Raw genomic sequence first — 25,971 nt, forward strand, 5'->3', positions numbered from 1 at the left:
GGAATTTAAAAACTGCACTTCTTAGGGAGTGATGGAAATGTTAGCTATCTTGATTGTGGTCATGGTTTCATTGGTGTATATACATCTATCAAAATTCATCAAATTGTACATTTGAAATAAGTGTAGTTTACTGTACAGGAACCATACCACAATAAAAGTGTTAAAAAACATAAAAATACATTAAAAAATAAAAATTAAAAAAAGAAGAAATGAATACAGTAGATGTAAAGAAAAAGTAGAAAGCCAGTAAAGACATTATAGTTTCAGAGACAAAACATAGTTCCTGATTCCCAACAGCACAACTCATAGTCTAGTCAACTCAGCTTGCTGATGAGGGATCTCACCTCCTATTTTATAATGGCATGCAGAAGTAAGTCAGAATTCTTGTTGCTCAGAAATTTACTTTATATTCACTGGAAAACATCTGGTACATAAATTGAAAGATATTTGCACTTCTAATGCTGATGTATAGCCATGAGGAAGCAACAAAAAGGAAGTTTAATATTTGATATCTTTGGGGAATGTGACCAATCTATTGTTGAATAAACACAGAAAGAATGAATTTAATGTTTTGATTTATTATTTTTCCCAAGAAAGTGATGCAACACAACAGTGCTTAAACTCAGAACTACAGAGGGGTTAAAACTCAACATATGAAGAGATTTGCCATAGCTCCATGGCTCGAACGTGGCAATAGTCTAGACGTGTTTCCTCTGATGTTATCCTTTTAAGTAAGTCTAGGTCAGCAGAGCTTATTCATGGGTCAAAGCCTACAGGTCTAGACTATCTGTAGGTAGCACCATAATCACCAATCTTACTTCCTTCTTCAAACTGGCAGAGTGGAGCTCAGCACAAGAGTGGCTCATTTATAAGAAGCCCTGCTTATGAGACAGACACTTGAGATTTCAAGCTGTGACACCCCCAACTATTACTGTTATAGAAGATGTGGCAAATAGGGGACTTCTAGATCAGATTCCCATCTCCAAGCCACTTCCACTATACCTTCATGGCCACTCTGACTCGGATCTGGAGACCAGTATGCAAAAACACTGTGGACTCTTACCTCACCCTGAGTACTACCTTTTATTTCAGGCATGATTTTTCCGATCTGATTCAGATAAGGGAAAGTGCAACTGCATGTTCTGCTCTGAATTGATTTCTCTTATCTCAGTGCCCACACTAAGAAGTACAAATCTCTTATCAGGACATTAAGGTATTTTACCATCTGGCCCTATTCTATTTTTTAAAGTCTAATTTTCTGTCACTGCCTCGCACCTACTTTTGGTAGGAAAATAGCTGACCATTTTTCACGCACGCTCTTTATTCTGTGTGCCTGTGTACGTGTTGCTTTTTCTACCTGGAAATCCCTTCCCTCTGTTCCTCCACCTCTTAAACACATGCTCATCCTCCACTAGACTGTTAAAGATCACCTCTTTTGCAGTATGAACCCATTTATTTTAGTCAAAACTACTTATTTTTTCTGTTTCCTCATAATACTTAGCTCATATTTTTATTTAGGAATTACGCTATAATATTGTGATTATTTGTATGTCACTCTCATCCCACTAGGCTTTTCAAGATGGCAGGAACTAGATTTTACATCTGACACACAGTGCTGAATGTACTGATTCTGAAATTGTTTAATTATCTATACATTTCTTATTAATCATCATCTCAACAGTAGATACTACCTACTGAACACCTACTGTGAGCCAGGCACTGAATTTGGCACTATACAAACACAATCTCATTTGCTTTTCATACTACCACGAAGAGGTAGTTGGTATTATCTCTATTTTAAATAAAAGAACTAAGGCTATGGTGAAATTATTCCCCTCAAATGTCAGTAATTGACTGAGCCAAATTTCAATTCCAGATTATTATGTTACAAGACTCATGTTCTTTCTCATTGTAGCTCTAGCCCCAATCATGTTAGTGTCATCTTACCTAACATGGAAAAGAAAATCTATATTCTTCTCAGAATATCTAATGTACTATCAGAAATCTTACAGGATTATTTTCACATTGATTTCTCTTGTCTGACTAGGCAGTGCTCTTTTAACATACAAAAGTAGCAATATAATGCACAATATTCAATTTTCATTGAGGCATGTATAAAGAACACTCAAATAAATTGATTATTTTAAAATGGATTCTTCTAAAATAGGATTACTTAATATTTGTGATTCTAAAACAAAACTTTTAGAAGGAAATGAATGTCATAACTGATCGTATACAGTTGTATATCCCAAATGTTGCTGTGAAAACTCCCTTGGTGAGCTCTAACTTAGTTTTTCAAGTAGCTAGATTAAAATGTCACCAATGGAGATAATAAGCCTCTTTAATTTGTAATGTGGCACTGCATAACACATCAAGTTCAATGGAGGAAAATAACACATCCAGTTGTTTGAGAATTAGGGGATTCTTTTTGCTTGCATTTAAATTATGTTTTAAAAGGGGGTGGAGAGAAGGAGAAGAAGAAACAAAAAAAAATTTTTAAGGAAAAATGATTTTAAAAGTCAAGAAAAAAAAAATAAACTGGCAAAGTTTCCCTCCACACGTCTTATGTCCTTACCAGTGCACACAGGAGGTCAACTGCTTCCAAGATCAGTTCCTGATGGCCAATGCGGCTGACCCCCAGATCTTCTAGCTCCTGATGCGTGATGCGCAGTAGCTGGTCCCCACTGATCTTCTCCCTCTCAAAGTTCTTAATATATTGCTGCAAGCAGTCATCAAGACCTGCAAAAGAAAAATATGGAAGGTCAGAATGAAAAAACAGTTGAAGCAAACAAATTTTTAGAAATAAAAAAACAAGTATTAATTTCTACGAAGTCACAAGTTAAGTCCATTTCAACTCTGGACTAGTTCTATCACCCACCTTTTCTCAACCTTTATATGGGCTGCAGTGGGAGAAAAAAATCACTTCCTCATATCCCCAACTGTTAAGTTCCTATTCAAATTTTCCTCAGCAATTACTGGAAATCTTTATCTCTCTTCTCAGCAGTTCTCTCTGTTGCCTGTTTCACGAAGTATGCTAATGGGCAGGTTCCCCTACTTCCAAACTTATTTGCACCCCACTCCTTCTTTCCTCTTTAACCTCACTGCACAGAGAGAGGTATCATTCCTGCTATACAAGGCTAATCTTTCCCAATGAATCTAAATAATTATAAGTAAAATTTATAACTACCACCTACAAATTTCCTACCTATTGTTCTTAAGAAAACATAACAGAAAATAAATGTTGATCTGTATTGTAAACCATACAAATTTACCATGAAAAAAAATGTGCTTTTGTCAACTGAAATATTAAACACACTATACACTACTTTTATAACACCACGCCTTAAAAAAATCAAAAGGAAGTCTCAAGTCATTTCTATGACATGTCTCTGACTTTTTCCGTAAGTTATACTGCTTTCTGCCATCTGCAGGGAAAGGAATGAACATAACCATAGCTCTAGAAAGAGGTTTCAAAAATAATGAAACATTTACAAAATGATGATAACATTTGAGAGATATTCTAAGGATGTATAAATTTTCAGTAAATCAATGATATTACAGAAGATGGAGTAAAATAAATAAATGAATCCACTATAACACAGAAGTAGAAGTATAATATGCAAATTGTATTTAACGTTCAAAATGTTAAAAACCCACTTAAAACTGATGTTAGAGAATAACTCTATCCCCACTCCAGACAGTTTTACTTTATATCATTTTATACACAATATATGCGCTCTTATCTAAAAACAGAATACTCTGTGATGTTTACAGCAAAAAATAAAAATGTAAATGTAAATTCACTAGTTAGATTTCTATGCCACTCACTATCCACTATGAAGAACAAAGATTGACCTATGAAGGTTTGTGAGGACCTAGGTCCCACTTCTGCAAAATAAAGTTAGGAAATTAAACATGCATCAGTCCAATATCTTTTTGCTTACTCATATACATGAATGATAATTCAAGGCAGAAGATCTTACTTTTAATCTCGTTTTCAGCCCCCTCATTACACTGACACTACTTTTTTCTAAGATATCCAATGACCGGTAACACCAGATTTAACTGCCCCATTTCCAATCTCATTCTTCCTAAGCAATTTCTCTATTTCTACTAGCATTTTTCCTAGCCTTAGAGCCATCTTTGATGACTCCTCAATTTAATCTCTTATCCTGTAAGTGAGAAACAATTTATTCATTCAAAATAGCTCTTGCTCTGTCCTTTCATACTCATGCTGTACAGCCTTCCCTGATTCCTGGTTGCTGTCCTGGCAGCACTCTATCCAGTCTATCACTGTCAGATCTCTAAAAACACTCGTTGATCATCAAGCCATTACCTGATTCAAAAATTTCAATGATTCCTCCTACCAAAAGGTTAAAACTCAAAGATCTTTAAAAACTTTTTAACTTCTAAAACTTTCTTTTGGTCCTGGATACGAAGCATTAGTTAGCGTTCAGGTATTAATTGCAACATCTACTAAAGACAAAAACAAGCATTTTATCTATAATATAAACAGCTAGAATGCTCATATAACCATGTTTTTCTTCTATCTGTAGGATAGTATACAATGATAAATGACTAAGCAGAAAATAACTCACATTTAAGATCTTGTGGTACTTCCTAAATCGTCTAAAAAAGATAAATAATTCAGTAGCATTTCAGCACTAAGTGAATTTTACTGTATTCTAATTACTGGAAAATTGACCAGCCTATGTCAACATATAAGCTACTTAACAGATATGTAGAATATTTAGTAAATCAAATTGCTGAAGTATTCTAGAAAAACAAGATTTTGCTCTAGAATCTATGTAGTTAAAATTGGCTTAACAATTCTTATATAGTTCAGGATGATATAGCCACGTAAATTCTCGACTTAACTCAGAGATGAGCTGGCCATCACTCTTACTTAATAAGTGTATTCACTCTTTGCTCTGCTTTTTACTGTATTCAACTTTATATTTTGTTCAACCAAAAACTAAGAAAAGGTTTTCTTCAGAAGCATTTATGCCATTAGATAATTCTAAATTCCAACAAAATTTAGGCAATATCTACTTTAACAAATGGGAAAAAAATATGAACAAGAATAACAAACTGTGGGGTATCCATACCATGGAATAATACCCAGCAATTAAAAAGGAAATACTGATACAGACAACTTGGATGACTCTCAAAGGTATGATGCCGAATGAAAATGGCCAATCTGGAAGAGGTTACTGGCTGATTTCATTTATATTATATACTTAAAAAGACAACACTAGCAGCAGAAAACAGGTCAGCAGTTGCCAGAGATTGGGAATATGAAGAGGCTGTGACTTTAGGAGCAGGATGGAGTTTTTCTGTGGTGATGAAACTGTTTTGTGTCTCGTCTGCAGTGTTGGTAACATAAATCTATACACGTATTAAAACTCATACAATCATAATGCCCCAAAAGTCAATTTTACTCTTGCTAATTTAAAAAATAAAAATTTTTAAAAATGCAAATGAATTACAGGCCATATAACATTTGGAAAAGACTATAAAAACTAAAATTTTAGTTGAAAAAATTTTCCTTCTGATACCATTTTATCGTAATGTTTTACACAAAAGACCCAGACCAGGGAATAATGCTTCCAGCGACCCATTCAGCAATTACTTAAGTACCTACGAACTTTGGGGCAATATGCATTCATGCATTTAACTACCGTTGAAAAGACTCCTTTACCCTGCTAACTGGCAGGGCTGATAGGCTATAAACAGAATTCTCTGAGAAGCCAAGTATGATGCAGGGTGTGCAGACTGATGCAGTGATATCAATCAGAGCCTGTGGTCTCTGGAAGACTTCTTAGAAGGTCAAGCCCCACTATAATGATCATCACCATTTCTACTCCTCTCCTCAGACTTAATTATTTGTCTAAAAACTTAATGCTATCTTTAAGACAGAGCCTGGAAAAAAAATCTTGACTGAGTGACTAGGTGGTAAGATGTCAATTGTTACATTTTACAAAACAATTCACCCTTCCTACAATCGGTTTCTGGTTCTTCATCTTAAACCAGAGTAGGTTTTAAATGCCAGGCAACTTTAAAAGGAATCTCAAAGAAATATCTGCTTTAAAACTCCCCTCTCCTAGAAAACAACCAAAAGAAAGTAAAAGGAAGAAAACTTTGTCAGCACTGAAACTAGAAGAGTGCCAACCACATAACAGATAGACTAAATATGTAATGTTAAAAAATAAAAAGGTACTAGAAGAAAATTGGGTTTTGTATGAAAGCAAAGCCAAAAACAGGAAAGAATAAGAGATAGATTTGAGTACATAAAAATTAAGTTTTTGTTACGATATATCAAAGCAGAACATTCACAGAAAAGTACTTAAACTATATTCAGTGATATACGACATCAAGACCAATGAATGAGGGCAAAGTAATTCACAGATACATTATGAAGTTGCTTAAAACTGCTCAATTTTAAAATACTGATATATGGTAATCTGAGATAGGAGCCTAAAAATGCAATAGCACATTAACAAAACAATGTTTGAATGGTTTCATAATTTTGTAATTTTTAACATTTTTGATGCAGAACATGATAAGTCAGCTGGACAAGCAGTTTTCCTCAAAGTGATTTTCAGAACAGATTCCAAATAAACTTATAAATGCTCTTTAAGTAAAGATGAAATAAACTCTATATATTATACACTTATTCTGCACTTCGATATTTAAATTTTTTAAACAAAGCCTGAAATGATTTTAATGACAATAAACAAAGACTGCTTGCTATTATCATGGAGCTTCAAGCTATTACATACTAATGTTTTAGCTAAAACTGAAGCTGTTTTTCTCTTTGCAAGTCTTCAAAGTCCTTAACAAAGAATATTTTACTAACAGAAAAACAATTTTTAATATGAATCACAGAGCGACACAACATAAGGGATTAGTTGTAAACCTAGGGATTAGTGATGTCTTTAATTATACAGCTTACTAGATAATCATTTGTTGTTTGTTTTATTTAAGGAAGCTTAAGGACATCTAAGCCTTTCACCTTTTATTCTGGCATTCTCAAAGACCTCCAAATTCAGGCTCCAAACTATCTTTCAAAAGTATCTCTCATACATTCATATATCCTACACTGCAGCCAAATTGAACAACTCAGCTGTTTCCTTAATATGATTGCAGTTACCCAAAATGTGCTTTTCTACATATTTAGTTGTTGAAATCCTGTCAGGTCTTGGTCATCAAGAATCAGATGGATCTCTCTTCTCTTTTTATCTCTGGATTTTACACTTCTGGTACTTATTACCCATGCCTTTCTAATAATCTGTGTTAGTGTCTTGTCACCCCAAAAGATTATAGAGCTCTGAAGGGTAGATCACTAACTCCTCCACACAGCACTGAGCACAGTGGGCACCTGATACATATTCAATCATGCCTTCACTGAATAGTTACTGAGGTGATTACTATGTACTTAGGCACTGGAAATTAATGCCAAGCAAAAACTGACATGGTCATTGACTTTAGGAACTTCATAGTATAATATTGAAGACAATCATTAATCATTTAATTGCCAAAACAGATGTGTAAATACAAGCTGTGATAACTGTTACAAAGGAAAAAATACATCATGCTGTGAAAAACCAAAATGGAGACTTACTTATGCTGAGGAGGAAGTCAGGAATAACTTACTTGAGGAATCAATTACTGTACTATGATCTATAAGCTTAAAAATTGTCAACTAGGCAAACAGGAGGAAAAGAGGGAACAATGCAGGCAAAAGAAAGAACATATGCAAAGACCCTATGCTATGAAAGGAACACACTGTACATTCAAAAAACTGGAAGAGGTTTGTGTGGTTAAAATGCAGAGATGACAAAGAGAACGGAGCAGCATGGGATTAAAGAGGTGGGCCAGGGTGAGAGGATGCAGGGTCTTGTAGGCCATATTGAGAATCCTCACCGTGATTCTAAGAGCAATGAGAAGATACTGAAGGGTTTGAAATAGGTAGCATTAAAAGTATTTTGTGAACATTACTCCAGCTGGAGTATGGTAAATGAATTGGAAGCTGCCAAGAGGGAGGCAGGTTGTGTCACATTTGAAGTAATCTAAGTATGAAATACTAGTAATTTGCCGTAAGATGATGGCAGAAAAGGAAGAGAAGAGACAGATTGGAAAGAAGATAAAATGTGCTGGACTTGGTGCTGGACTGAATGTATGAGGCAGAGGAGGCCATGAGAAGGAAGGTTATGCCTATCTTTCTGGATTACAAAAATGGTGACATTATTCACAGACAATGGAAACACCAAAAGAGAAGCAGTTGAGGGTAGCTAGTTCTTTTTCTGACATGTTGGGATTCCAGTTCCTTTGAGGCAGCCAGGTAGCAATGCTGAGCAGTCAGTAAGAAATAAAGGTCTGCTCTGAAGACATATATTTGAAAGTCATTGGTGTATAGGTAGAAAATTGAAGCCACAAGTGTTATTGGGACTGACTAGGGAAAATGAGCAGTGTGAAAAGAAGATTTAGAACTGAACGTTAAGAAACTCCAAAATGTAAAGGCTTGGTAGAGGAAAACTTGCAAAGAAAACTGAGGAAGTACAGCCAGAGAGGAATGAAAAAAGAACGAGAAAAGGGTGGTGTCATGAAAGCCAATAGGGGAGGGGGGAGGAAACTGTTTCAATACTAGCAGTACAGGGCTGTGGTAAAAGAAAAGTCTGGGTCAGATGGCGAGATTCAAAGCCAACTCTGAATTTGACAATTAGGAGATTATCAGTGACTTTAACCAGAGTATCATAATGGTAGAAACAGAAACCAGATAGAGCATGGAATTGAGGGGTGAGAAAGTAGAGGCCTTGCATGCAGAATATTCCTTTACGAGATGATATGGTGTTGGTGATAGAGCGTGGATAGGGAGTTACCACAGTGGATCAAAGGCACTATTGTTATACCAATTTCAGACATTAAAGAACTAAAGGATATATGGTAAAAGTAACTAAAGGTGAATAATGTCACCATTTATCTATTTGAGAGATTAGGTAACTCCCTAAATGTACACAGTAACTGACTGGCAAAAGCAAGGATTAAAACCTAGTCCCTGAGGATTCTGAAGTCCAATCTGCTTTGACTACATCAGATCATTTCAAGACTGAAAAAAATAGATCTCAAAAATAAAGTGGATTTATATGCTCGCAAAAAGAAGGGGGTAAATGGAGCTAGACAGAAACATGTAGTTATTAAAATGAAGAAGGGGTAACATAGGACAGTGGCTAATAAAATCGTACTCTTCGAAACCTACGTGGAAAAATTACTTAAAACTACCAAGAAGTGAATTCCATTCAAGTATACTCTGATGAATCAAACACAGTGTAAGGTACCTGGCTGGCATTCAATCTGAAGCTGCATTCAAATAAGTGAAAGGAGAAACACTGTGAAGTTTTTAGATGTCACTGAAACCAACACACTGGCTGGAGAACTCTTCCTTATGTTCTTCAATGCCATCCTTCAGTCACCCTCCTTCTACAAACAAGCAGTGGCTCTACAACAAACAGTATACCAGCTCTTTTCACAAGGATTCCCAAGAAAACCAAATAAAATAGAAAAAGGAATGTTGATTTTCTTCTGAGCCTGTTCTCATTTACCCTGTCCTAATTTCTTTTAGAAAATGCTAAGCTAGCAATAGTTTTCCATTATTTCTAAATGGAAGAGTTGATGCTGATTAACAGTAATACCTTCCATTTATTTTTTTTTGTGCTGTGTGCCAAGCATAGTTCTAAGTACTTCACAAATATTTTCTCATTTAATCCGTAGAACAATCTTATGAATTACATATCATTATCTTCATTTTACAGATAAGAAAATTGAGATTTAGAGATCATGCCCTAGATCCCACAGCTTAATAATAAATAGTAAGGCAAGGTCTAAAACCAAGTCCATCTGACTCCAAATCCCTACCTTTATAGCGTGTGCTAAATTAGAAGGAATTGGGATTGTCCCCAAAGTGATCATCTGTACCATACCAAAAAGACATTATGCCAAAAATATTTTTCCATTTTCCATTTAAAACTTTAAACACATTGTTTTAAAATCCATTTATTTAAATTACACTTTGTATCAAAAGCTGTTTAAATATGTTATTTACACACATACATGCACACACAACTCAGCAGGATAACACAAATTGAAAGTAGATGAGAAAAAAATGACTGAGGGAAAATACAATTAGCCATGAAATAGGAGCCAGAAATAATGGTAATACAAAAAATTCATACCAATGAAGAATATTAGACTTACTAAAGTGAGGAGGTAGAACATTGGCTATAAATTGTCTAGAAGCTCATAGAGAGGAAACAGAATTAGGTACACAGTTAAAAACATTAATTAGATAAAACCAAGTCAATTTCTCAGAGAAGTCCATCTAATCCTAACAATAAAGCCAGAAAAAAGATTTCTCATTGGAAGAAATCCTTGTGTGGTGTAATGAACTTACAACTTCAAGGACACTATGAACAAGAGTGAAAAGGCAATCCACAGAATGTGAGAAAATATTTGCATGATTGACTGCCTTCAATCAATGTCTCCAATACACACCAACTACAGGTTCCAACTGGTCTTTTACAGCAATGTTGAAATATTTTTCCCCCTAAATTATGTTATATTGTATACCAAGTAGTAACTAGTTATCATGAAGACAGAAAAATAATTATATTTACTGGCTAAGTTGAATCATCTTTGGAAAATTGATAGTTTGTCACCAAATGCCTAAAATGTTTTGGGAATACATATTATATACTCATTTAATATAATGATAATTTAAAATGAAACACTCCTACTGTCAGACTTATCTTGAAAAGCATATTTACAGAATTAGACTAACAAAGTACAAGTCACAGGCAACAAAAGAAAAAAAAGATGAATTGGACTTCATCAAAATTAAAAACTTTTGTCCATCAAAGGACATTATAAACAAGAGTGAAAAGGCAACCCACAGAATGGGAGAAAATATTTGCAAATCATAATCTGACAAGGGATTAATATCCAGAATATATAAAGAACTCCCCTGTAACTCAACAACAAAAAAAACCCCTTGATTTTTAAAATGTCAAAGGGCTTAATTAAAAACAGATTCCTCCAAAGATATATAGATGCCCAAAAAGCACATGAAAAGCTGCTCAACATCACTAATCACTAGGGAAATGTAAATCAAAATCACAATGAGATACCCTTACACCTATTAGGATGCCAATGATCCAAACAAACAAACAAACAAACAAAAAACAGAAAATAACAATTGTTGGCAAGGATGTGGCTAAACTGGAACCCCTGAACACCATTAGAGGGAATGTAAAATGGTATAACCACTTTAGAAAATGGTTATAGCATAGTAGTTACTTAAAAAATGAAAAATAGAACTACCATATGATCCAGCAATTCCACTTCTGAATATATATCCAAAAGAACTGAAAGCAAGGTCTCAAAAAGATACCTGTAAACCCATGTCCATAGTAGCATTATTTGCAATAGCCAAAGGTGAAAGCTCCTCAAGTGTCTATCAACAGACAAATGGACAAACAACATGTGATATATATATTGATACACACACACAATGGAGTATCATTCAGTCTTAAAAAGGAGGGAAATTCTGTCACATGCTGTAACATGGATGAAATCTGAGGACATTATTCTAAGTGAAATAAATCAGTCACAAAAGAACACTGTATGATTCCACTTTTATGAGGTACCTAGAGTAGTGGAATTCACAAGGACAGAAAACAGAATGGTGGTTGCCAGGGGCTAAGAGAGGGAGAATGGGGAGCTGGTGTCTAATAGGTACAGAGTTTCAGTTCTGCAAGTTGAGGAGCTCTGTGGATAGATGGTAATGATGCTAGCACAACAATGTGAATGTATACATCACTGAACTGTACACTTAAAAATTGTTAAGATAGTAAATTTGATGTCATGTGTATTTTATAATTTAAAAAATTTGAATGGTAAAAACGATAAATTTTATGTTATGTATATTTTACCAGAATAAAAAAAGTACAGGTTAACTAACAGATTAATCTTAGCCTAAATGTGCTACTTTCAAATTTTAATTAGACTTAAGCATTTGGGGAGGTATATGGGTTTATGAAAGCCACACCTATAAGTTACTAATATCTGATTACTAATGCTATGTCCTCGTGTAATCAAATTTCTCTAACACAATTTTCCTTTTTATTGACTACAAAGAAACCATCAAAGACAATGATTAACTAAATTCAGTGAATCTTACACGAAACTCATCAACATGATATCTCAACCAAGCTAATTCATCAGGAACAAATAATTTGCCTAATCACAATGGGACTTAATATAGCTGCCATCTTTTTTACTATTTTCATCTAATGTCTAAACAATATTGTTAAGTGTGAAGACATGCCAAAAAGTTTCAGCAATGTGTGAATTTTGAATTTTATAAAAAATTGTACATTAGGTATACCAAGAGGGGAAAAGAACTTTGTATCCAACTGCCATCCAGATAAATTTCGAAGTAACAGTAGCAGAAAGGATGGATCAGTCATCTTTGAGTGCTGGGGGAGATTTCCTTCTCCAGGGATGACATGCCCATAGGCAGAAGGGAGCTGTTTTGGAGGGGAAACGTGGTGTTGATGTGGGGACAACTCTGAGTCATGTCATCGAAAAGTGTAAAACTTGTTGATCCAACTTTATTTCAGGTGTTATATCTAGTCTCAGCTTACCTCAGCCCCAGGCTTTGCTTAATACTCTTGGTTTCTTTGGATTTAAATTAGCTGCCTAAATCAATAACTACTCCTTATACTTCCACCATAGCACAGACCTCTACGCAACTAGCTTGCTGACAAACTAGCCTGCTGAGCTAGGAATCTCTCCCTTCCTGTCCCCAGTATCAGGATCCCTCCCAGGTGCTTTTTCAATCCCTGATACCAACTTCCATTTATTCATTCAACAGATACTTATCAAATGCCTAGTTATGATCTAGGCATTATTCTAGGGAGTATGAATAAAAGGTAAGCAGAAAGAGACATGGTCCCTTCCTTCATGGAGCTAACAGTTTACTGGGAAAGAAGCACATTAAAGAATTACACAAGAAATCCTGGTAAGTAAATCAAAGGGAAAGAAAGGCATCTTTGCATTCTGCTCCAAAAGCCTGTAATAGGGGGATATGATCAAATCCAAGAGCTCAAAGGTAGGTTTTCTGGGAGAAGTATGGCAAGAACTCAGCCTGGATGAATATGAGTCAATTAGACAAAAAGGGAGGTAAGAGCACTGGACTCTGGAAACAACAAAGACTCAGGGTTGGAGACAGGAAGAATGTGAGGCACTGAAAGAAGGCCAGCATGACTAAAGGTTGTGTTCAGACCTGAGTTCGCAAACGCTCTCTGGCTTCAACGTGTAGCACAGTGACTTGTGGCCAGTTTGCCTTTTGCCAAAGGATCATCTATGGCAGGAACTTGTCCTCCTGCTCAGTACCTTCACTTCGATGGTTACTCCTGCCACGTGAGTTGAAGCATATAGCTTTCCCACACATACCATTTCTTTGCTATTTTATTCCTCCACGCTATCTACACACACAAACACACCCCCACCCACCCACCTCTTACTCTCCTCCAGGTAAAGGAAGGTAAAGAAAAGACCTACAAGTAGAACCTATTCCATGTTATTTATAACTATACCCGATGTCTTCTGAATAACAACTCAAAATCAACAGAAAAAATGTGATAAGATGTAGAAAAATCTTTTAAAAATGGTGATTTTTAGAAAAATAGTATGGTAATAGGGAGGTAAAAAAACTACCTTTAGTAGTTACAGCTGATCATTTTAATTCAGACATACGCAACTAATTGAAATAACTTCCACAGAAGAAAACTCTAGCATAAAAGTAACTGCAGAAATAAAGAGTACTATCCACTAGTAAACTTAATCTCAACACATCTCCTATGATCTTTCTCTAATACAAAACAAATCTTACTCAGCATTCCAAATTCACTGTTTGGAGCCTCCTCCATTGTTAAACACACACACACACACACACACACACACACACACACACACACACACACACTTCTCCACAATAAATGAGTGACAGCATTATTAACTATTCAATAATTTCACAGAGTCAAGAAAAAAGGAACTTTTGGTGTTTTAAAATTGTTACGACTCTAAAACAGGTTCTAAAGTATTAGGCTCAATTTATTTTTCAGTCAACATTAACTTTCCATCTAATGTTTATATCACTTAGTTTTATTGAATATTAAAATTAACATAAAGCTATGAATTTTGGTCTTTTAACAAAAAGTTAAAATGTATTCATAAGGATTTATTTTCAAGATAAAAAGAATCCTACATTTATCCCACAGTCACTCCGGGGTTGTCTAATAGAAACATAAGTACTGATACTGAATTTTATGTTTTCCTTCATGTATTAGAATCAATATATAATATACAATTATATTAAAAGCCAAATAATTTTTATTACCTATGATGCAAATTTTACTTTGCCTAGGAAAACAGGCTGTTTGGAGGGGCTGGCTTTCTCCCCTAAAATTCCTAAGACCTCCTTAAAATACTTCTAACAATTATAACCCAAAACAATGTCAGTTTTCCATTGCTTCTCATACTTCTTGTGCATACAAAAGGTTTGGGGATCTGATCAAACTGTAGATTCTGATTCAGTTGGCCTGAGGTGGGGCCTGACATCTTGTGTTTCTAACAAGCTCCCAAGTAACGAATGGTCATTACTACAGCAAAACTTGTTAGAGGCAAAAAGAGATGATATTTTTCAACAACTGATGAGGTCATTATCAAATAGGACAATAATGACGACTGGTAATACACAGAAATAGACACAAGTAGGCTTATGTTTTGTTGCTAAATCATGTCTTTTACAGGCTTACCAGGCCCAATTAGGAAATATATTTATAGTGACACTCAAGGATCAACAAATATTTGCCTTAAATTTATAAACCACAAAAGAACAAATTTTTCATACTGTAAGCTAGTCAAATTTTTTAACCGAGTGGAAAGAAAAAAGACTATTACAAACTAATTGCTTATTTGAATAAATCTCTAATTGCCTGTTTAAAGGATAGGTATTTAGAAAACTTCGTAATTTTCCAAAACATGAAGTCTATAGAGAAACTCACCAGCCTAAACGAGCAGAATTAGTCTCATCCTTCACAATATTACCATCAATTACAAATGAGTGCTGTGGGAAGTTCTTCAAAAAAAGGGGAAAAAAAATCACAAACAATACAAAGTCATGTTCTTTATCATTAAGCATTTCTAAAAGAGCTCCTAAAATATGAGAATCTTCTAGTATTTCTCCTAATTCCTCTCTGCTCAATAAAATTCTCCTTTATTATGATAGTATTCTATTGTAATCACCACCAGTTAGGGAAGTGGGGTTCCTCCTTTTGACAATCGAACTGGAAAAGGGTGTCAGGGAGCACTGCTTTCCTTTTGTTCCATCCAGATGTCAAATTCCTACCCGTGGACTAGAATTAGAAATACCAGAAAATAAGAAAGGAAGGAGGAAAAAGTTCTAAAGAGATGCCTATGAGAGGAGAGAGGGAGGACATCAGAGATTTGGCTAAATACTGTGTCAAAGAAACAATTTGACAGACTTGCTCTTTTTTTTTTTTAAATCTTGCCCTCACTCCTTACCACAGAGACAACATCGCTTCTCTAGTCACAAATTAACCTCCATCACATCTGTTTCTTAGCTGATTGCAAGTGCTTGCCAGGAATTTAAGAATTAACTTTTAGATGACATTTGCAAAGTTCCAAGTCAGATTTAATCCTAGATTCATATGGCTGGCGACCCAACAGTTAATGGAGCTTAATGTTCTTGTGATCCTTCTGATTAAATTACTGCTCAAAAGCCTAGTTTCATAGACAGCAGTTTGTAAGAAGAGAAAGATGCATGGACATCATCTTCACTCAGTTCTCAGAATTTAAAAGCTGTCTAACATGAAATGTAACTGAAGATCACTAGATACTGATGTCATACGAGAACACAATTTTTAAAAAATTACCTCCACAAAACACGAAGACTAAAGAATCAGCTCTTCCAGGGAAAGGAGACTAAGGAAGAAGGGGAGAAAAAAGAATGTGAGGGTTGGGGGAGGTTAGGGCAAGGGCAAAGACCCAGCACATGTAATGACTTTATATTATGCAAAGCCCTACCCAAAAACTTCTGAGCTTGGTCCAACAAAAGTGTATTCACTCACTCTCCTATGAGACTTCAGTCACTGCCTGAAAGCAGCTGTGCAAACAATCTTTTAGCAAGCTTTTATTTCAATTGAATCCCAAATCTCTTCACTGGTTAATTTCAATAAAAAGACCCTGAGGGATGCAAGATTTGCATACACATAAATATACTACTATTGACTGCAGCACAGGCCTATACTCAAGACAGCTGTAAATCAACCTGGGAAAGAAACCCAGGGCTTAGGAAGAATCATCTTGAGCAGGCACAAACTAAGCTATTTCCTGAACTGTCTTGCAAATGCTATAAATACAAAAAGTAAAACAAGCTACAGAAATACTGGTAGACATTTCTAAATGTATATTAAAAAGATTAATATTATCTTTCTATTTTAATTTTATAGCTGAGTCAAAACTGCTCCTTTTCCAAAGGCAATAAATAGTTCACTACTCATAACTTGACAGTAGGCTATGGAATTCAAGGTATTTTTCCAGAAATGGAAAAAATTTTGAAGCAACCTAGGGTGAATATGAATTTTTCACTTTAAGAAAGAAAATATGAATTATGCTAAAATATGTAACAATGTGAGAAAAGCTACAATTACTTTTTATTGTCAGCAGCCTCCCAGGAAACATGTTCTCTTTGGTTATAGTATCACAGATTAAAAGTCATTTAGGAAGAGTGTGATTCATTCAATAATGATAAAGGCAACATTAAATTCCTGTTGAAGTTTTAGATATTTCTAGTTATGAACAAAGCACTCTAATCCTGACCTCACAGTGCTATTAATCCAAAAAAAGGTATAAAATTCAAAACAAAACCTTGCATTTCTATTCAAAACTGAGTCATGTCAAGAACTGATTTCATTATTTTTCATGGCAATCTCAAACCTTGTCAAAAAGGAGGAGAAAAACAACCAAATTACTTCTGCTTGACTAAGAGAGGCATGCAGTTGGTGACAATCTTGTAAGTACACAACAATAGGAAAAAAAAAAAAAGAAACTTAAAGATGATTTTTTTTAAAGCCTACCATAAAAAACAGAACAGAACTAATCTGGAGAAACTGGTGATGTCTGGAAGAAAGCGTGGCCCAGTAGCCCACTTGCTGTACTATGGCATCTTTTCTTCAACACATACAGGGTAGTCCAGCCTCAAGGTTAACTAATTCAACCTTGAGCAGCTAATGAATATCCTTACTAGGGGAATTTCTTCTGGAATAAGATTTATTTCTTTATCCCTTATTTCTAACTTTTAATAATTTTTTAGAGTACAACCTTAACTACAGGTTTACATTTGCTTCAAAATATCTTATAGCTCTTAGATTTATTTCAGAAATAATAAAGTTCTAATACATGTCCCACAATTAAAAGCATTGGCAGACTCTGTCAAATGGGAAAAGAAGAGCTAGTAAAGCCAGAAAATCAAAAGTGTTACACTGAGGAGCAAAACCAATGAAACTTTTCAATTTATGGTTCTTATACATGTGAACAAAAAATACTGCAAACCGTACCAGTAAACAAAGAATGCTGAAGCCATCAAGTCATCAGCCGCTGCCACTACCCGCTAGTGAAGACAAGCCTGCAGCCCAGCTTCTGCAGCCACTCACAATGGTGCCCTCTGAGGGGACTCAGAATAAGAAAGGACAGGATACTGGTCCTAGATAGCTAGATGGTCGTCAAAGGAATCAATTCAATGAGCCCAAATGTTTGCTCCCTCCCATACATAGAGAAGTGCTAAATTCTTTAACCTGAGATGTCTGATCTTCAGTTAACAAGTAATCTTTTAATGTTCCAACTACCTGGTCTTTGTTGTAAAGCTCCTAGCTCCTCCCCTACCTCTTCGGAGCAGTCCCTTAGAGCGATCTGAGAGGCTGTCATCCTGGGATTAGTCCTCAGAATTGTACACCGAATAAAACATAACTCTCAACTTTTAGGTTGTACATTTATTTCAATCGACATACATTTTGATCATTAAGACAAGAAAAAGGGAAGGATAACACAGACCACACTTAACATTTTGTTTTATAAACAGGCCTTACATTAACAACAGGATTAATATTCCTTGCATATGTGGAACACCCGAAGAAGACTGCACACTTGGACTTCTAATCACTATAAACTGAAGAGAGACAAGAACCTAAATCTCCTACTCCCACCTCTGCTGGTCTTGAAAGGAAAGAATGAAAGGAAAGATTAGAGACAATGGAATACCCTCTGGCCCATCTGGGAGTGGTCCAAGGGTTTCCCTTCTCCACTTCTTCATTCTCAGAGGCTCGCTTTATGCATTTTCAGAGGAATACAAAAAAAGTTTTCAGGAAATATCTACATAATAATGGGGGCAGATGCCTTAATGGTTCAACAATTAAAATGTTAATGGTATCATCAGTACATCAATAAATAAACTGAAATCAACCCAAAACAGAATTAACTTTTTACTGCTAAAATTATATTTTTATTATAAAATATGAAAGCAAGTTACTTGACAAACTAAGTTACTAAGTGAAAATATGTAAAAATCATCCTCCACATAAATTTGTTTCCTAGAAGATAGAAAGCTAAATCCTTAAGCCTCAGAGACCACGAATGATCATTTCCTTAAACTAACTTTTCTAAACCAATCGTTAGGATTTGTAAAAATATGGGACATTTATTTTTTAATTACAAAATTTAATTATAAATTAATGGTTAATATATCAATTAACGAGACCTTATTAAATGTAAAGACACGTTTAGAACAATTCAGAATCATGATCAACTATAAAACTTAAACTTAAGAACCATTCCCATTAAGGTCAAGAAATATTCAACATCGAACAGTGGCTTAGTCAACACAAAAAGGTAAGAAAAAGTAGGAGTTACGGATATTAAGAGAAAAAACTATCAACATATGCATAATACGATTGCTTAGAATATTCAAGAAAATCAACTGAAAAACTATTAGACTAAGCAGGTTTATTAAAGTGCTCTAAAACAAGAGCAGTATACAATAACTTCCCTATACACAACAAAGACAACTAGAAAATGTAATGAAAAAAATTCCATTCACAATAGGAACAAAAACAACAAACTACCTAGGGAAAAAAAGCTAACAAAAATGTAGAAGACACTTTTTTTTTAATCTATCAAATTTCACTGAAGGATATAAAAGGAGATCCAAGTAAATAAAGGACACACACATTTCTGGATGAGAAGACCCAATAGTGGATGGATATTAATTTTCCCCTAGTTAACCTATAAATTCTATGTCATCTCAGTCAAAATCTTAATGTTTTTTTTTTTGTGAGACTTGACAAGTTGAACCTATATTTCATATGAAAAGAAAAATAAGCAATAACCAAGAAATATCTGAAAGAGGATAACATGGTTGCTGGTAGGGGGAGGACTTGCCATTCAGATAGCAAACATTCTATAAAGCAACACTAATTCAAAACTGCGCTAAAATAAATAGATAAATAAACCAAAAAAGAACCCAGAGACTTTAACTTTATATATTGTACTTAAATTTTTTTTCTCATATTGAAAAGCTTAATCAAGGTTTAAAAAAATGAATTACTGGAAAAAAATACAGGACAAGATTTAAGAATAGTGGAATGGAAAAGGTCCTCCTAAGCAAGATACAACACCAAGTAGCCATAGATGGGGGAAAAAAAGTGACAGATAAGGCTACATTAAAGTTTAAATGTTTTCCTGAAAAAAAGATACTTAGGGTACTTTTTCAAACTACTGACATGAACCTTAGCTTCAGATAAAAATCTCATTTTTTTCCCTTTCTCCCTTTACTCCTTTTAAGATGCTAGGCTTTAGCAAGCCACTGTTTCTTATAGAAGTGTGCTGCATTTCTTGCAGATAGACCCAGAATCAGTCTTTCTTTTCCTTTCAAAGCAAATTCTATGAAAGGTTAGTGATTAAATGTGCCGATTCTTTCAACTGATTAGGCTATTCTTGCAATCTAGTTTATGTACCTATTGCTGCATGTTTCTATTTATGAATATAGAAGGTGCAATGGAAAACCCTATGTGGAATAATATGTTACATAATGCTATTTTCTGGAAGTAGTTTTTAAAAATGTACCAGTTTACTCTTTGTACTGACATGTGGTTTAAGTGAAGTACACAGCAACTGTATAAACAATGGAAACTCATATACTGGAGTCAATATAATAACCCTCATTTAGGATTAAGATTATACATTTAACCCCAGACACTTAGTAAGACCAGCTGTGGGACTACCTGCCATTTTTGTATTTTCAGAATTTAGCTCACAGACGGTATTTAGTACATGTTTACATAATAAATATCCTTTGCTTTATTTTAAAACTCAACATAGATTTAAAGTTAGTTTTGTGAGGTTTCTTTCAATTTTGAGAGATATTCTCCTTTCAAAACCTTTATGTAGTGAACAATCACTAGTTAACTCATTTCTCTCTATAGCTGAACTTTACACTCATCAGCCATAGTCACAAGTAGAATTTAACATACTTTCCTTGTCTCATTATCACGGAATCTGAGTTGCCACTGATATTTTATGGAGTTAGATAACCATACTAAAGTTCATGTAAAAAAACTAAGGGCAGAATTGCTAATGTACATCAACATATCATGGTCATCGGGAGAGAGTCTATTCTTAAATAATACCAGTATGAAGCCATAGTTTTAGCAGTGATGTTTTTAAAAGGAGAATACATATACTGGGTGATTAGACAGAATATAGGAGAAGTTATTTCCCCTATGCCTGTCACTTGTGAATGATCATATCTGCAAAATGAGGGAAGAAATGTGCCATTTTAAAAGGAAAATTTTCTACTGTATGGAAATTTTCTTTAAAAATGTAGACTGAGGTTAAAATCTTGGGTTTTTCTAGTACTTTTGTAGTTTCACTTTTTACATTTAGATCTCAACCATTTGGAGGATATCTTGTGTATGGTAGGAGGTATGGATCTAATTTTACCTTTATCATATAGTAAATTTTGGTATGTGCTGGGGTCTAGTTCTGGGCTTTCTAATCTACACCACTCATATACTTGCTTATCCATGGGCTGGCACCATGCTGTTTTTATTATAGAGGCTTTATAATGTTTTAATATCTAGTAAAGCTAATCCCACCTTACTGTTTTTCTTTTCCCATGTTTCCCGGCTCTTCTTTTTTTATACAGTTTTAGGTTTGATAATTGATATACTCAATCATGAACTAAAAGATTCAACAGATTAATTTAAGAATTATGCCCTAAACATAATTAGGATGGTAAAAATTAAATTATGTCAAATAAATATGAAAATTTCACTGTCTACTATTTTAGCATGATCTTTTAACATAAATATTTAAGAGCTAACTAAATGTCAGCTATTTTCATGCACTGGAATACTAAAAAATGTATTTTTATTTGTAAGATGTAGTATCAGATACATGCTCATTTGCCATTAAAATTTCAGATTAGTTGCTAGACTAGAAATGGAAAAAATCACAAACATAAATTTTCTTTAAAAATATTAACTCTATTAGGCATCATCATAAATCCAAATATAGCCTTTGGCATAAGGATTTACATTACTTAAACCGAATATGAACCTAAACTAAATCATTCTAAAATATTAATGATTTACTCTAATTTTCTCAATTTTATTGGATAAGCAAAACCAGGAATTTTATGTAGTTTCCTTTAACTTGCTATAGGCTTCAATTCCATGTCCTTACTTACCCAAGGACACCACATAGAGTTGTGTAGGTTGTGCACTGCAAACTTGCACAACCATATAGGATAGTAAAAGGCTACACAAGTCAAAGTGGCAGCCCTGTTTTTGCCCTTTTTGCTATCAGAGTAGAAAAACACTTCTTAAAAATAAGCAAGGTGTCCAAGAATTCAATTCAACTCAATTCTGACACTATCTACCCAGAGATAGCATCAGATTCCACATGTAAAGGGCTCAAGTCCCATAAGACTCCCCTCCAATTCAGAGGCTAATCGCAAGCCCAGGTTGTTACCTGTGCTTCTGACCCACCAGTTACAAACTGGAGGTTCCAACAATCTCCTCCAACTCAGGATGCCAACTGCAAGTCCAGATTGTTACTGAAAATGAGCAGGACCCTGCTGGACCCTCCCAGGTACAAAAGCCCCTCTGTGTTTCCTGTTTCTTGTTTGTAGAAAAAGGCCTTAGTCTTCTAGGCACTCCAAGAGTTCCAAAGAGCACACTCAAGCAATTATTAATTAGGGAAGTGAGGGGATGCAGAAACAAAGGAAAAGCAGTCAAGCAAGAAAAGAAATAATAGCTTAAACAACAGTTCAGCAATAAAACAGTCCTAGTTCCTAAGACCCCCCTCCGCCCCGGTAGAAGATGATGACTGCATGACGACTACAAGCACACAGACTCCAGATTGGTTGGAATGAGAAGGCTGATGATTATAAGATTCCCAAAACATCACCCTGTTACCTCGCCATCAACCCATCAGAAGAAAGTCACACACCCTGCTACCCTCACCCCACAAGGCTTTAAAAATCCTTCCCTGAAAGCGGTCAAGGAGTTCAGGTTTTTAAGCATGAGCTGCCCATTCTCCTTGCTTAGCATTCTGTAATAAACACTGCACTTCACCACAACCTCTTGTCAGTAGACTGACTTCACTGCGTGGTGGGCAAGTGGATTCAAGTTTGGTTCATTAACATTACCTCTGCTCCTGATCAACTGGCTATGAATCAACGGTTCCCACAACCCCCTCCTTAAGCTCCATTAATTTGCTAGAAAAGCTCACAGAACTCAGAAATATTTCACCTACCAGATTACCAGTTTGTTATAAAAGAACATAACTCAGGAACAGGCAGATGGCAGATGCTTAGGGCAGGGTATGGGGAAGGGCGAGGAACTTCCAAGTTCCCTCTGAGTAGGCCACTCTCCTCAACTCTCCATGTGTTCACCACCTGGATGCTCTCTGAACCCTGTCCTCTTGGGGGTTTATGGGAGCTTCACTACACAGGCACTATTGATTAAATCACTGGTCACTGATGATTGAACTCAATCTCAAAGCCCTCTCTCCTTCCCAGGGGTTCGGAGGTAGGACTGAAGATTCCAACCCTCTAACCACATGACTGGCTCCACTGGCAAGGAGCCCACATCCTTAGGTGCAGTCCAAAAGTCACCTCATTAACATAACAAAACACCTTTATTGCTTCTTAAGAAGTTCCAAGGATTTTAGGAGCTCTGGGTCAGAAACTGAGGAAGGGGAAATATGTATTTCTTATTATGTATCATACTCCCTGAACCCACAAGTGATATTTGTTTGGCTTTGATAAAGGCCAAAATGAATCATCTCTGAGCCGGATCTTAGTACAGTTCATATTACCAGCATTTTGGTTAAGCGTTTGTAGAGTTAGATAAATATCAAGAAATATGAACATATATTATTTCCAATTTAAAAACCCTCTATTTTTGACCACATAATACAAAAAGTGAAAAGGTTGCTGCCTACACGTACAAATTTCAGCTACTGGACTAGCCTTTCAGTGGGCTATACAACCTTCTCACTTTTTCTTTAATCATTTCTTAACCCAGTTTTCTAAGCTCATTCATTCTAATACTATTAGTATCGCTAACATCCTGGCTTACAATAAAACTCCTAATTTAACAAATCACTGCTCAGAAAAGATACATCTTTGCCAAAAGGAACAAGCTTGAACAATGCATAGCTGTGGCTTAAAATCCAAGGTGTTAATAAGAGGGACTAAAAGAGTTTAAAACTGTATTTGCATACTTCTACTACTGCAAAACACTTGTAAAGAACTAAGGAAAAAAGGAGTGACTAAAACATATAAAAGTTTTTAAATGTTCTTTCACTCACTCTTCTCATTCATAATGAATCTTCCAAATTTAGGCAAGTTTGCTCAAAAATATTAGGAAAATTTATTCATATAAAATGGTATTTCCTGTATATATTTTGATTTGGTTTTTCATTCAGGCAACAACCTTTGTACTTTTAGTTAACAGAAAAGCTTTCAAAATGTTTAATTTAAACAAACAGATAAAAAGAAAGTCTCTGCTCCTGAAATTAAATAAAATACATCTTTCTTAGGTCTTAAAAGGGAGGAAGAAAAGAAAAACTTCCTGCCCTGCCCCTAAATTTACATGTGAGATACAAGTCAAAGAGTAGTAGTTATCTTAGATCAGGTTTTATTAGTTGGGCTGATTTTATTTATTAGCTCATTCACAAATATTTACTATATGGGTGTGCCAGATACAACTCTTAAAGTCTTCTGAAACTCAGACACTTATAAGTCTGAATAAAATACTATATATAACCAAATGAAAACATGTGGACTTCTACATTTCAGAAGTATGATATTTTTTAATGGTTAGAACAGGATTATTCAAGAACATTAAGGCATGAGTTGCATAATCAGAAATTTTTGTATGAATAGGCCATGTTGAGTTGAATGGTCCATTCTTAGCAAAGAGTCTTGATTCTCACTCAAGTGTAAATTAAGTGCTTATGGAATCTTTATGTCTATTTTCATCTTTTCAGTCATCTTTTCTTTTTCTCCAGTTTCATTATGTAACTTCAGTAAAATTAAATTAGAATGGCTTAAAAAATACCTCATTATTTACATTCAGTGTCAATTATAGTAATTAACTATTTGCAGACTAGTGTTATGGCACCTGGTGATAACAAGAATAACTTTTGTCCAGTTCCTACTATGATTTTTGCATATAGTATCACCCCCTGACTACAACCCTCTTTAATGGGTGATGTTAGTAGTTTTTATTTAGAGCCAATGTTTATTTAGAACTTACTAAGTATTAATGACTGAGGTTTGTCTTTTGCATAGATTACTTCATTTAAATCTCAGTTTTCTTTAAGGTAGGTGTTATTTCCGCAATTTAAAAAGGAGGAAGAGTTTATTATGTGCCCAAATCCATACAACCAATAAGCAGCAAAACTAGAATTTAAATCTTGGTATATTTAGCTTCAAAGTCCACATTTTCCCCACTGTAATACAGTGACCACTGGAGCAGACTGCTGGAGGTGGTTAGTTATACATGGTGATGGTGGACACGCCTGACAGGAGTTTAAATTAATGTGATCAAATAGTATAAATAATTCTGACAAAACTTAAAATTAGAATGGGGACATTCTGATCACCTAAGGAAAAGAATAACTGAACTATCAAAAAGGTTTTTATGTTATACCCCAATGTTTATAAGCAACTTTTAAAAATAGCTAATTATGTAGCAACACGTTATATTTTACTATTAAAAAACTAAGCAATCCACATACAAATAAAAATATTACCCAACCATACAGAATTAGCTCTGATATAATTACTAAATTATGTGTGTCAGGTATGACTACAAAGAGAGAGAGAAAATTGTCTCTAAAACAAATTTCCTTTCATTTGAAGGATATACATACAATTAATTTTCATGTAAAAAATATAAGGGATAACTTGAGGATGTACATTCAAAAAGAAAGAAGCCATTCAATTAAAGGTTTCGTTTGTTTTTATAAGGTACTTATTTTAGTCATACTGACACTGAAAACGATATTAGTAAAATACCCTAAAGTGGTATTTATGCTTTAAGGTTGTTTATTTGAGTAGGTGGAGGTAGGCAGTTTCTGGTTCCAAATTTTATTGGTATTTATGAGGGCAATCAACCAAGTTTTCTAGTATTGTATTACTGTTCCACATAATTGCATAAATACTTAAGATATACATATAAATTAGAAGTTAAGCAAATATCTAGGTTAAATTAACAGCTGTACATATACGACAGACAGATAAGGAAAAACATTAAGGGTCAT

At 34.8% G+C, this 25,971-nt stretch overlaps 1 protein-coding gene across 5 annotated transcripts in view; it reads right to left on the minus strand.

The window, feature by feature from the left end:
• The window catches only part of CNKSR2 (connector enhancer of kinase suppressor of Ras 2), a 242,303-nt gene that overhangs the window by 193,636 nt on the left and 22,696 nt on the right, over positions 1-25,971 (minus strand). For all 5 annotated transcript variants that reach the window (XM_031445722.2, XM_031445723.2, XM_031445725.2 and 2 more), the window contains exon 2: positions 2,576-2,739. In XM_031445722.2, the coding sequence (XP_031301582.1) occupies positions 2,576-2,739 (164 nt within the window). The remainder of the gene's footprint in view (positions 1-2,575; positions 2,740-25,971) is intronic.

Source organism: Camelus dromedarius, chromosome X (genome assembly GCF_036321535.1).
Source record: "Camelus dromedarius isolate mCamDro1 chromosome X, mCamDro1.pat, whole genome shotgun sequence".
Taxonomy (NCBI): domain Eukaryota; kingdom Metazoa; phylum Chordata; class Mammalia; order Artiodactyla; family Camelidae; genus Camelus; species Camelus dromedarius.